The sequence below is a fragment of the Ciconia boyciana genome, chromosome 7 (genome assembly GCF_034638445.1).
Source record: "Ciconia boyciana chromosome 7, ASM3463844v1, whole genome shotgun sequence".
NCBI lineage: Eukaryota > Metazoa > Chordata > Aves > Ciconiiformes > Ciconiidae > Ciconia > Ciconia boyciana.
In genome coordinates, this window is record NC_132940.1 from 25790389 (window position 1) to 25805201 (window position 14813).

At 38.0% G+C, this 14813-nt stretch overlaps 1 protein-coding gene across 11 annotated transcripts in view; it reads right to left on the reverse strand.

Moving 5' to 3' along the window:
* PTPRC (protein tyrosine phosphatase receptor type C) overlaps positions 1-14459 on the reverse strand; it is a 69909-nt gene extending 55450 nt beyond the window's left edge. For 10 of the 11 annotated variants that reach the window (XM_072868541.1, XM_072868540.1, XM_072868539.1 and 7 more), the window contains exons 1-2: positions 14427-14459; positions 14224-14341 (exon numbers count right to left, since the gene is read on the reverse strand). In XM_072868541.1, the coding sequence (XP_072724642.1) occupies positions 14224-14290 (67 nt within the window). In that variant the 5' untranslated portion in view covers positions 14291-14341; positions 14427-14459. Of the gene's footprint in view, positions 1-14223; positions 14368-14426 lie in introns of those variants that run through there. The other variant, XM_072868537.1, reaches the window with a different exon arrangement.
* Positions 14460-14813: the final 354 nt, after the last annotated feature.

The following is a 14813-nucleotide window of genomic DNA, read 5'->3' on the forward strand; positions in this document are numbered from 1 at the left end:
AGCTCTACGAGGTGACAATTTGCTATGATGAACAGGTGTCCCAAGGCTCTTTTCTTTTGCATTTCCTTTAATAACTAACATTTAGCAGTGCTTACTAAAATAAATATGTGGTCCGATTTCTGCAAATACATACTTTTCCCTCTAATGACACAAATATTTTGCAAGGTAATATTGTAAGGAAAAATGTTCCGTGTTTTTTTTAAGGAAATTACATTTCTTTGTCTCACCTAGAAGATAAAAATGACAGTCACTGACATTATGGTTCACTCAAAACCACTTATATGTGTATGAAACAATGAAGGTTCAGGTACGTTCCTGAATGCAGAAATCTATTCTAAACTCTTCAGCATTTAGGAAGAGTTCTTGTATTTCTACTTACATACATAAAACCACAGTCTATAAAGAACTGTCATCCTATTAATGGTTTGGGAATCCTGAATGGTGGCTAATATGGTGGCTAAGGGATCAAGCCTTGTGTGTCTAGCCTGGCAGTGATGTATTTTACTTTCACTATAAAGAAACCCACTGAAGTGGGCTCAAATTTAAACTAGTGAATGACTCTCTGCTTTCTTGAAGGCACAGATTTAAATAAGTAAAATTAGTAAAACCTTAGTAATATTTATTTTAAAGACAAGCTATTTTTTCTCAGGCAAAACTCTCATAAACATAGTTCGAAAGCTTCTCCAGATAAGAATTTTCTGAAGGGACACTATAATCATTGCAGTAGTGCAGCTCTAACCATTATTAAGATATGAATGAGATGCCTTCCTGACTGGAAAAAGAATGTATTTTTCTTAATTAGACATTGTTTCTTCCCCTCTGCATTTGTTTTGCACAATATGCTTACTCCCTAGAGAAGACATTCTCAACAACTTCTCTGAGCAAGAATTCCTCCCCCTCCCCTTTAAGAATTGCCTTTAATCTTTGTTATAAGTGGAAGAATGATAGTATTCTGCCTACACTTCCTGGAAACTCAGCCTAGGCCTGTGTGTCTGCTTTTATCAAAATATCCATCAAAGGTCAGGTAATTTTCCATGCTCATCTAGAGACAAAGATGCTACCTATCTTGATGAATCAGTTCAAGAGTGTTAGTGTTTATCCCTCAAAATGAATCAGATATAATCACTACAAAAATGAAGGACATTATTTCCATGACTATAAATGTGCTCAGAATTACAATCTTATCAGATTCCACAGCTTCTTCCACTGTGGGCCCCCAATTCAGCTCTACCCTGGCTTTGGAGTTGGTGACAGGAGACAAGGGACCAAGCAGCAAATCAGTCGGTAGTGGCTAACTAGTGAGCAAAGCTAAGCTCTGCACTAGGTCTGGCGGCTATCAGAAAGATTGAAATCAGTTTGTGCTGCATGGATCCTAATGCAACCCAAAGAGACCAAAATATTTTCTTTTATTACTTAATTCTTATTTTGGCATTACAGCAGTAACACAAGATTAGCTTGACATCTTAACTTAGAACAACTTGAAATAGTCAACAAATCAGTTTTCTTTTTTCTCTTCAAGCATCTCTTACACCTGAGCAAAGATATCAAATATTTCTATACAATATTTTGCACTTAAATTTCCTACTAGCATCCACCTCGCAAGTGTTGGTGCTGATTAAGGATATAAAAACAAAGGCTACAGCTCAAAGCAGATAAAATGCAATGGTTTTTCAGTAGGATCTTCCTCCTACTTCAATCTCAATTCTATGCTCCATTAAATGGGAATTATACTGCCCTTTGTCCAAACTGAAACTTAACATGTTCTGAAAATTACAATTCTGCATTTCCTGACATCACACAGATCTAGTGGAGATTGTTATAAACATTATCAATATTAATATGATCTACTTTAAATGTGGCATTTACTTTAAAATGTTTCACTCCTTTTTGCAAGAAGCAGGAATGCCTCAGAAAACAACATTTAAAGCCCTTTGTCAAATAAATAACATCAACAAATACAATGTCTATTTTGATACCAATAATTGAAAACAATACAAAAGTAATGATTAACACTAACATGATAAAAGTCAATTTCATGGTCATAAATACAACAGAAACAGTTGTAATCCTCAGAAATAAGTAGGAAAGACAACTACCAATGGGTTGCCCTTGGTCAAGAGGTGCAGGAATGCGGTAGGTTTGGCACTACACTACTGCAAAGAACTGAATGTTTAACTAGACCCCACTAGGTGTTTTAACAAAAAAACAAACAAACAAAAAAACAACAATCAAACAACAACAAAAAACAAACAACAAAAAAAACCACACAAAAAACCCCACCCCCCCCAAAAAAAACCCCCACATCAACATACAACAAACCAGAATTTCAGTATTATTTCTTCAACTCTCTTCCAAATATTGGAAGAGTAGCTATGAAAAAGCTTGATTTGCTTCATTTACAACATTGCCAGAAGAACTTCAGCACCGAATTACACCCTGGAAAGTTGCAGATACGTGTGACTTTCACAATGTACAATGACTATTTTATTATAAAATCGTACACGCATAAGCTGTTCCAAAATACATTGTCTGGGGAGCAAAGGTAATTATTCAAGAGCTGGCAAATGTCCATTTGTATTGCCAGTGCAAAGCCCTGGTTCTTTTCCTTTCCTAACACTTACAAACATTTGCTGAGATCTTTCATTCTGTGATTGCAGACTGCTCTTTCGGTCCAGCACAGAAATGCTCCAGAGCATGCGGTGAAGATACCTGTTGCCTGCAGAGCTAATTCTGTGCATGAACCATGGAGTTAGTAAGGCAGGGGACCACAAAAAAGAAGAGAGATCTCACAGTTAAGTAGTAAAATGCTGGTTTAGGTAACAGGATTATATTCCAGCTCTTGTCACAGAATTTGTGTATGATGCTACAAAATCTACTTATACTAATTTTCCATACAGCAGTAATTAAAAATTGGTCTGCATTTAACAGGTTCTTATCTTAATTATACCAATCTGAGTCGCAGAAGTGGTGACCTTTCAAAACTGCAAATTAACTGAAGTAAGGGGTGTTTTAAAGAGTATGGTGCTTGTCTCAGATTAAGCTTTCTGAATCAATAGCTTGATTTTCTCTTTGGATCATTTTGTCATCACAAACATGAAAATACATATGTGTGTAGCACTTAGCTACAGAAGATGAGCACCATCACCAAAAAGTTTAAGAAGAAACTAATATTTCTAGCTGCAGAAAGTGTTGAATAGTAATTCCGTAAATACGGCCTGAACTATACATTGAGCAACAGAGATATAATAATACACAGAATATATTTTCATTCTCTACACAGAGATCATCCTGTAGTGGAAAAACGGTGTGTGACAGTAAAACCTGCCATAAAATATAGAGACAAGGCTCTGACAACTGGGTATTTAGCTTTGCAACCTTCATGTCACTCTGTACGTGTGATTTCTTAGTTTTTAAAAACATCCTCCATCCTCAAAAAAAAATCAGAAACTCTATGAAAGGGCACAATGTTGCTCTCCCCAGGCTTTATCTGCAGGACTGGGATGCGTATATCTCCTTGCTCAGATCTGCCCCTTGGGGTTAAGGGAGTACTGATAGCATTAGGACATTTTCATCTTCTGTGTAGGACAGTGCTAGAAGACTTTCATCAATGAGTTTTGCAGACAGCACAGGAGTGGCGAAACTCAGGGACTTTGGCTGCTACCTCAGGCAGTATGACGTAGAGGCTTTCTATCAGTTTGTCGTGTGTTTCTCTCTCCCCCGTCTTTCAGCTGCTCTGTTCCCCACTGCCATCTCGGTCCCAGCATCCAACCAGAACTTCTTTCTGAATGTTAATTCTTATAGCTACAGAAAATTTCACCAAAAAGATGCCAGTTGCATCCACTAACACTGTAAAGATCTGACACCAGCCATAAATTAGAAGATTTATCACTCTATCAATCCTTGCAGTGCTTTGCAAAGACTACCATAAAGATTTTAAGTGATTTTTTTAAAAGGATGTAGGGTTACATACCTGTTTCCTGCTACCTATGGTTGCTCATTGCCACAAGGACAAGCTGACATAACAGAGAGAGCTCAGATTTTACAGAAAGACAATATTATTAAACTGTTATTACACAATACATCAGCTTCATTCAAGACTATACTTACAGCTGTATCTTACGATCAACTACAGTAATAGCAAACACAGCCATTCCAAACACTTAGCATTTCACAACAAAATCTTTTTACTCAAACTTGCAGCCACCTAGAATCCAAAAGCCCTTATGACCCTGAACTCCAACTCGGCAAATAAATCACAACTAATTCCCCAAAAAAAAACCCCTCTGTAGAGTTCAACAAATATTTCAAAAAATATTCTACACTGTAATATGGATCCACGTCACACTTGAATAAATTGCAGGCAACTCCCAGAGCTTGTGTCTACAGAGTTTACCATCTGATATTCAGGAAACATGATGTCATCCTCTGCAACTCTGAATATAAGTTCTGTATTTCTTTCTCCTTGCTTTTTTCAAAAGAAGAGAGTTTTAGTGTGGGGGGTTCTTTTCAGTCTAAATAAATCTGTTAGGTCAGTTACAGGTCAAAATTAATTTATTATTGTTATTACTATTTATGAGCACTTAGATGTGAGAATGCTGAATGCAACATAAAAATTTTCTGAACTGAACCAAATGTGGTCCTTCTTTTTCATATACAAATGCTGTTCATGTTAGCTCATCTCCTGCAGATAGAGTATCCGCTGTAGGAATTGAGAATCAGAGGGGTGAGATTATATGCTCTCCCATATAAGAGAGTGAATGTGTGTGTGTGTTTGTAACACATCATTACACATTCTGTTGTTTGTTTACTGTATTTCACTCACTGGTGAGAGAATGCAATATGTTAATGAAAGGATTAAACAGCTGGAGAAAATAATCATTGCAAATTAAGACAGTGCCTTTGTATGTGACCTGATTTTTTATTGTTTCTATATAGTAAGAGAGGCGCTTTGAAGCACCATAAGTTTTTACCTGCAGCAGTTTTATCAATAAGAGTTGTCTTCCAGGAATATGTGCATCAGTTGTTGTCACGTAGAGAAGTTATAAGAGGACAATGTGAGATCTGCAATACATAGACCTATGTAGGAGAGTTTATTTTGGATCCAGGGAATAATTTGTTCAGTTGTATGCTGCTTTGAATAAGATGTTGTATGTCCCTTTCTCAGAAAAGGAAATAAATAGCACAGGGGATTATGCAAGCTGTTTGGCTGGGCACTTATGCTACTATTACTTTTTCCCTTACCTGTCTTTCCTCTTGCCTCTATACCATTCCTTTTTAAGAAGTATCCATGCTGTCCAGAATCAGATCATAAACCCTTTGAGGACAAGATCATATTTCATCCTACATTTGTCCAGCACCTGGCCCAACAAGAATGCTTGATCTTCACTGTGGCCATTAGCCCTACTGTACACACAGGTCAGACAGTCATACACACCAGAAGCAGCTCCTTCCTGACTTTCCAAGTGTTCAGCATTCACAACTTCAGAAAAAGTTTCAGAAAAGATTAACTTGCAGCTGCACGCTCCAATTTTTCACATTGCCTCAGTGACCAACACATGGAGGTCTTCTGAAAATCTGGTAATTTTCTTCTATGAAAAAACAGTTCAAGTGTTTTGGAGCTTACAGTCAAAACTGGGGGTGTCTCCTCCAAACAGCTTTCTCAGGGCAGCTAACAGGAAAGCAGAACTTTGAGTTTGAAGACACCCAGTAGGTTAAAAAAAAAAAAGTGGACTTTATTTTCCTGTTCTAATATAAAGCCAAAGAAAATTCAACAAAATACAGTAAAAAAACCCACAAAGATAAAATAAATCCTGTAAGATACTTGAAAGCTTTTTCAGACTTTCCACTGACGTCACCACTGAAGTGAGACTTAGGTGAGCAACAATTCTGTTGTGAAGAGAAACAGCATCAACTGCAGAGAGAGTAGCCAAAAATGGCATATCTGACATGCTCAGTGTTATTACAATGTCTTCATTGCTCAGTGAAGAGTATTTTTTAGAAGCTGCGGTTTGCAAGCAATCCTTCCTATGCCATTTAAGGCACGCTCCTGCAATGACGACACACTTGTTGACATGTCTGGAGCAGAATTACTTCCACATTGTAAATGCCTCTCTTCTCAACATTAACACAAAAACTTAAACCAGCTACTGCACCAAACACTTGTCTGTTTATTCAGGGTGGTGCAAAACTGCATCTTAGCAGGTCCTTAAGCCTAGCATTAATCACAGCAGGAAGACAAATGTAGCTGATGCTTTTTTATTACCTTTTGGAATAATCTGATCCTCAAATCTTGGAATTATTTGTGGGACCTTTTCTCCTGAACTCTTCCATGATTTCTAATGAACTTAATACATCCTGTATTGATGCAAAAGGAATCTGTAGGTGAGATTTCCATGAACAGTATGCCTCTATAAATACTATCTTACTACATATTAAAACTTATCTATTTTATCACTTCTAAATCCTCATGGCCAAACTGGCCATTCTTCAGAAAAGTATAAAGTGCTAAATTCAGGAGGCCAAAAATTACTGGATTTTATGAAAGTTTCACCTCCAAGTATTACAAAACCTTGATCCATTAATATCAAGGATAAATTACTCTTTATAGATGTCACATTTATTTCCTTGAACTGCCTCCCTTGTATTCAGCACCATTCCGCTATAAATCTTCCAAACTGTATGTAAGTTGACACTGGGTTAAGCTGTTATTATTCCTAATGTTTTCTAAGAGTGAGAGTGACTGTATTGGGCGACCCTCAGAAACACTTATTTCTAAGTCATTTGATTAGCAGACTAGGACAGCAAAATCAGAAATGCTACTAGGTTGTACTAACGCATATTTCTTACTGCTGTTTCACATCTTTCCTTCAAACCTCAACCACATTTCATACTTCAGACTAACACACTAGACTGCAGGTGTGTGGAGGATGTAGAAAAGTCTTTCAGTTCAGTTGAGGCAGAACAGTTGAGCACAGAAGCATTAATGAAACTGCAAACAAGACCAAGTATTTTTGTGTACTTATTGGGCAGTCTCAAATATTGTAAATGTTATACTTCCACTCACACACACAGATACATGGCACAGGCACACACATTCACACACATTATTTGGGGATGAGGGAACTTGTATATTGCTTACAAGAGACCTAGGGCAACAATCTCTCACTGCCATCGGGGACCAAGTGAAAAAAAAAAAATTACACATAATTTAAAAAATCTGTTTCATTATAATTTAAAATCTTCCAAGAAAGTGTGATACGAGTAAAGAAATCCTCCAGATACTCTATACAAAACTCATTAAACTCAAAAGATTTCTCTAAGGTGTATATGCATGTGATTCTGCATTCATTTTAGACATCTGAGGTCTATCTCAAGAACATTAACTAAACTGATGCAGTAGCAATATCGGTCATCTTTCCTTCAATTATGTGAGCATACAATTTTAAATCATATGCTGACAGAGTCAGCTTGGCCTGCATTTCTCTAGAACTGTTGGTTTACTGTTTATAAATGCTACCACTGGGACTCCTAAAACACCTAACTCACTAGACAGGCTCACTATTGTATTTACCCCTAAGTGCGGAGGATGCTTTGTGACATGAAGCCTTTTGCAGCTATGGTCCGTTTAGCACACCTTCTCATCTCATCTGCAGACACGGGAAGTAAAAAGCTGGCAGTCCTGTTCTTGTGTCTTACAAGGACTCATTGACCAACTTCAGTTATTTCACCCAACATTGGTTAAAATGGAGACTACAGTTGACGTGATCATGTTTTAGAGAATTTCAGATTTGCTGAAATTAAGCACAGTAGGGGTTGTTCTTACTCAGCACAAACGTATCAGCTCCCCATTAACAACACCTGTGCTTTAGGACTGAGAACAAGGTAGAAATTTATGCACAAGTTATTTGTTTCATACTTTTTGTACGAAGATACACTATTCAAAATAGTCTAATGCACAACCAGTTTCTTCAGATTAATTTGTGGTAGTTTACAGGCTGCAAGAGACAAGCACCCCTTAGAATATTTAAGGAATTATGACTCTACATTTTGCAACAAGGTAAGCATTACTACCTTCAACTTAACAGCTGATGAAACTGAGATCTGGAGAAATGAAAATGGCTTAACACTTCACACCATGAGTTTCTGAGACAGCCTAGACTGCAGCTGACTTCTGTCTCTTAGATCTTATTCTAGAAGCTTGACTATGCTCTGCCATTTATCTTACCCTTTTTTTCCACCTACATATGTCTTGACCCACAAGCATCCAGAAACAGTTCAGGGATTAATACTATCTTAAATATTCCATTCACAGCTTCTTCAATGTATATGATTACCTGGAAAGGCTTTACTAGCCATATATTTTTGTACCATCTCAGCTGAGGCTCTGTATTGTACTACATTTCACCGAGTGTAAAATCTTTCAGCGCATATAGGACATATATGCTTCATTTAACAAACTGCTATTTCCTTATATGTTGTACAGAAAGCTTCATTGTATGGCTTCATTTTTCTGTTAGACAGCTAGTGTGATTATTTCTCTTTTTGTCAGGAAAAGAATGTCTTTCAAAAGGCAATTAAAAATACTGCTCCATGGAGTCCACATTTTTGCAACAACAAAAAAAGTCATTCAAGAACAACAAAAGATACCTCTAGAGCTCTGTGCAGGGCGGTGGGATTGTGAATGAAGAACAGATTGTAAGAGAAGTCTTTGAAACTAGAGAATAGAAACCTAAGCAAGCAGGCTAGCCAAGGAAGCACTGGCACAGAGGGAATAACTGGAAGAACAGTACTGCAAAGTAGTGGTATAAAAGAAAAGAAAAGTAGTGAATCCTGTTAGCTATACAACACTATGGATAACATAAGCTGGCACTGAAGTGCTCACAGCTAGTTTCTAAAACCCTGGCACTGAAGGCCCCAAACTGCTTTACTTGAAAGGGAAAGAAGCCTGGAAATAGATAAAATGCTATAACAGTTACTGAAACACCAGTGAACAAGATCTGTTTGCAAGTGTACGGATAGCCTGGAAATACATCAGGACACACTGTACAACAGTCTGAGAGACAGTAAAGTTGCAGGGGGAAAAAAGCATCTTTCCCAACTGTATCTGTTATTTTAATCTTGATATTTACAGGAGGAAGTCAAGAGTTTTGCTAGTTTAAAACTTTTTACCATTTTTTGCACAGAAGTGCTTCAGGGCCTAAACTGAGCTTTGAAGAGAGTAAACTATTCCCCCCAAAATGTTTTGGATGTTCTGTACTTCGTAAGTTTGCCTGAAAGAAATAACTGTTTGATTTCTAGCTATATATGATTAGAGATGAATGAATGTGAACAACTGACATCTCCGCCCGATGTAGAAAGCAGCAGAGCTCAGGGACAATCACTGTCTCCCAGGCAGGGCTGGCAGTCACAGCCCCAGCAGCCAGCTCAAAGGGCATGTCTGTCCCGAGCAGGGCACAGACATCCAGTCCAGCCCTATCTAAGCTGTTACATTCCTGTAATGCACATGTTATTGCTAGGGTTTGAAAGGAGTTCAAACAGCCACAGCCACAAAGTGCTGAACTCATGCTAGCAAGCCTTGCCCAGCACATGACACTTTCCTGCGGTGCCTCTCGTTCCTCTGTCATCTTGGGTGCCATCTCTGCAGCCAACCCCGTGCTGCGCTCCCCTGTGGTCCTAACCCCCAGGGCTGGCAGCACAGGAGGAACAGCCACCCAAATGAAGGGGAATAACAGTGGCAAGTCTTGGGGCAAGTCTGTGCTGCAAAACACGGGGTAATGCAGAGACACTCAAGCTAACTCTAAACGAGGTAGTTGAATGAGGACAACGAGAAGTCAAGCCATGACAGCAGAGAGTTCATTGTGGGTTAATTTGCTCTGCCTTCCTGGTGGGCCAGATGTATCCTTATGAATATTAACTCTTAAAACTACATCAAGAATGTAAACAAGAGGACAGAACATTTTCGTGGCCTGCTGTTCTCCTTTTCTTGCTCCCAGCATGGTACAGTATATACCACAATGCAGCTGCACAGGAAAAGAAAACAGGATAATTTTCATGCACTATATACAATACATTCACAATTTCAGTGTGGAGACTGCCTACTTGTTTAATGCATAGACATGCTCCCAGGGAGGCAGGCAGTTCTGCAGATAGGTCACGGGAGTCAGAAAAAGAGAGCTTGATTCCTGATACTAGGACCATTTTGAAGTCACTTCATCCTGTTTCCTCCCCCCACTTCTTCTGTCTTCTCTCATTATATATGCAACGTTTCTAACCCACTCACTGTTGATTTGCTCTTCAGAACCTAAATATATAAACGTAAGTTCACCAAATTAAAACTAAAACTAAAGGAAGTGGTTCCAACATACCATGCCACCGAGAGCTAGATTTTCTTTAGAACTGGTCTCTGCATGGCAGTTTTGCAGCTTTTTGTCTATACTGGTAAAACATTCTCAGTTAGTCAATGTACTGATGTAAGTGAATACAGAATGACTAGCAAATGTCTTTTCCATACTACGTAAGAAAGACCTATTAGTCCAGAACCAATGTCTCTTGCCCTATCTGCAGTTATAATCAATATACCACATCAACAACCCAGCCATCTGCTCGTTATGTTTGAGCAGGTCTAGGTGAATGGGTTAAAAAATTACATGTTTGGTCCAAATCAGCAGCTAATTCTAGTCCAGAAACCATGTAGCTATGCTAGTGTGCTGCTGTGCTCCAATTAACATGTGTCCTGCTGGTGACTTAGGTACAACACCATAAAGAAACTGAACGGCTTCCAGTTTAGAACTGGCTTGTGTCTGGCAAGCCCAGGAAGTGAGCAGGACTGCCTGCGCCCCTGTACATACATAAACTCTCTGCCTCAGTTGATTTTGAATAAAGTATTGGAACTGTGCAATATGTGAAAAGCAGGCAATTTGTTTCAAATTATTAAGAGGACTCTGAGTGCAGGACTCTGGGGTATGTATTTCAGAAAGCCTTAAGTGCACCACTAAAAACACCCACAAATATGATACAATCCTAAACAGAACCTGCAGTGCGGCATCCATAAGAGGAAAACATCAGAGGCAGTGCTCTAAAGCCTTCACTTCACTTTCTTCTACCTTAATACCTATCCTCCTGCCAGAGCAATTCCCCTTATCCTTTATCCTACACATAAAGTGAGCCAATATTACTAAGTTCCACTACTTAAAAATTAGGTCTGCCAGACCCTTTCCAAAGGGATAGACCAAACTGTGAAAAAGCTTTTCACAGAAAGTCAAAGCCATAAGATGAGCTATACTAACACTGACACCTGTGCAAAGAAAACGTAACACTTCCAGGTGGAAACCTCCACAGCTGTTGGGCATGGAGACTGCATGGCCCCAGATTTTGGGTGCCTGCTGAAGGTTGGTACTTTTAACTTGGAAAATAAAAAAGTCACACCCAAAACTATCAAGCAATTATTTAGTTTCCTGAAATAAAGGAAGTGGCTCAGAAGTGGGTGAAGGCTTTTGAAAGCTGTCAAATTGCAAATACTTTTGTGGAGGGTGGGGGAGGAAACTGAATTAATGAACTAATGGAAAAAAAAGTGCTTGTCCTGCAAGCATTTTTTTTCCTTTTTTCTAAAGGGAGCAAAGGTTTTGTTCCAGGTTTTTTGTTGGGTTTGGGGGAGTGGGAGGGGGTGGGGAGGCAGGGTGTTGGGTTTGGGTTTTTTTGGGTTGGGGGGGGTTATTGGGTTGTTTGGAGGGTTTTTTGGTTTTGTTTGGGTTTTGGTTTTTTTTGTTTTTGGTTTTTGGTTTTTTTTTTTTGCATAAACAGGCATTGATGCATTGTATCAGGTATGTTAGATAACTTTTTTGATTGGGAAGTCAGCCTAGGTGTTAGAAGGTGTTATATTTTCAGTCTTACACTAAAGATTTTAAGAAGCACACATCTGGCAACTAAATATTTTAGTAAAGCTAGCTATTCCATGTAGGTAGGATGAAAGACTAACAAATAGTGCACAAAACACTGATGAGTTTAACAGAATGTTTCAGCAGTGCAAATGTTTACAAGGACAGATCGAACTCCAAGTTTGGTGTTTATTGGTACCATGTATTGGTCTGTATGGGTACATCCAGAAATACTATTACTCATCTATTTCTTACCAGCATAACCCTTTTATTTGGGGGATTTATATAGTGAAAAGGCCTTTGTGCAGGCTCTAGATATTCCTAACTTTTGTTTTATTTTGTTTTAATGTAGTTTGATGCTCTTAAAAGTGGCTTGGTGATTACAGGAAATTAGAGATGTTTTATAGGATATCTGCGCTTGTGGTGGAAGCCAGACAACCTTAACATTTCTCCTGCTAGGTCTTCAAAATCACTAGGTACAATAGGCTCTCGGAGAATAACAATAATAGTAATAAGAAAACAAGTCCCAAAGCCCACCCAACACTTACTAACAAGTTCCTGAAAATTGTTCTTGCCATAAAACCAAAGCCTACACCACCTTTTCCGAATGTTGCTCCTCCATTAACAAATTCTCCCCTAGAAGACTGCCCAGTCACCCAGAGCTGAGTAATCTACACAGCAAAGATGAAGTGTAATGGTTCTGTCACCCTGACAGGAGAACCAATCTGTGCCAAACTACATGGTGAAAACAAGGTTCTGTGAAGTTGAATACTTGATACTACAGTGTGAGACTGTTAATTGCTTTAAGTGTACTAGAGAGGAGTTAAAACTTATCATTTCTTTGAGGCTCTTCCATTTAGTAGAAGCATGTAGAGAGGAACTGGCTCGAGCTAGACTACTGTGTGTGGACAGAGAAAATAACGATTACTTGAAATAAAACACTGCTACCCCTCTTTCTGTCTTCCAGCCCTCTCTGTTAGCTAACACATCGACTGACTGTGGAGGCAGCTGAGAGACCAGACAGTAACCTGCCCTTTCTGGAGAAAAGGGAGCAGTGGGAAGTCTCAGAAAGACTTATAAAATGGAAAGTAGGACAGCAGATTAAAAAAAAAAAAAACAGGAAAAGCAAGAGATTTTGTTCTTTTCCTCTACAGTACAGCATTCACTTGTTTTCTTATAGTATGCAACAGCTACCAACCAGATTTATTCAGTACTGCCTCTCTTCAGAGACTTTGAAGGACCAGAGAACTAATGCTCAGGCTTCAAATGCTCTTCTTAGCTGGTTATCAACTAAAGGCAGATCATTTTCTTGCTTACATCAGTATAAACCTGGAGTTACTATAGTGACATGATGATAGAAGCTTGCATAAATTCAATGTATGTGAAAAAAGGTTTCAGCCCTGCATATAATTTGCTGCCATTTCAGAATACATGTTTCAAGCCACTTTTTAGGGTGAACATCACTTTAGACAAAAGCTTTTGTGTCTGCCATCAACTATCCCAAATTACATTAACTAGCTAAACTGATGGAAGGTATTTATACTTCAAATGCTGCATGTTCTTTTCAAGAAAATATTTTCTTAAACATAGATCCATTTTTGCCTTTATATAAAAAGTATTACCTCAAAATTAATTGCTTTCCTGCTACTAGCTTTATCTGCCACACCTAGCATGTTTTGCAAGATCAATCTCTTGGGCTCTATCTTTCTCTTACAAAATTTTAAAAGTCAAGTAACAAATTCACCTGCAGTGGGGTAATTAGACAGACAATTAAATATTTTGAAGACTCTTTAAGAAGCAGGTTTTATAAAATAAATTATTTATATTTTATAAAATTAATCTAAAATAAATAATTTCCCAATTGTAGAGATTAACTTACAATGTTTAGATTTTTTTACTAACCCAAATGCAGTAAAAACCAAAATTTGAGGAACTGTAAGCAGATTCTGAGATCAGGGAGTAGCTAAAATGGATAGGAAAATTTCTTTCTTGAAGGATTTAAACACAGAAAACGACGTACTGCATCATGAGATGAAACCAAACATAAAGACTGTATTGAATAGGTTCACATAAGAGATCTAAATGTATTCTTTTTCAAATACAACTAAAAATCTTTTTTTTTTAAATGGTTTGTATAACACTCACGTATGACCACGCGGAAGACATTTTAGCCTTGTACATTATGCGTCAATCTTCCTGATCTAGGTTCTGACACCATTGCATACAATTGCATTCTAGTTTCTGAACAAAGATATTATTTCTCCACTTTGCAAAACTTTTCATTTGTTTTACTTCTACAGAGGACATTAAGGGATCAAAATGAGAGAAAGAAATATCAATTGCTACCTACCTTTGATAAAAGCATCCTGTCTCAGAAATGCAACACCAAATGCTAAGAGTTTAAGCCACAAAAACATGGTTATTTCTGGAAATCAGGCGTATCCTTATGAAACAGCATGTGTCTCTCTCTGGAAAGCAAAATAAGTGTTATCTGTCTGCAAAAGAATTTCTCAGCAAAACTTGAACCGAAAAGGAGAATAACTAGGCACATACATTGCACAGCCTGCTTATCTGTGAAGGAGTTGCTTCCTCTGTTACCCCAAACTAACCATTCGCAAACTCGCTATGCAGTTTAGTGATGTCAGAGACAATTACTTCTTCAAAAAAAATTCTTTCAGTTTCCAGGAAGTCAAGAGGGTTTTTCTTAAGTTGCTGTAGTAATGTTCAGCTTCCTTAATTCAAATGAAATGGATTATTTTCAGCCATTTCTTTCTACTGAGGAGCTAAACAAGACTTAACTTTTCAAAGGACTGGATTTAACAGTCATTCTTTCTCTTCGTATTCACTTTTCTACTGCATACACTCACTGAGTTCCTTCTATGTTACGGATGCTTCTTGAGATTTCTGTTGAGAGAAAGAGAAACTCAAACCATCAGTCAA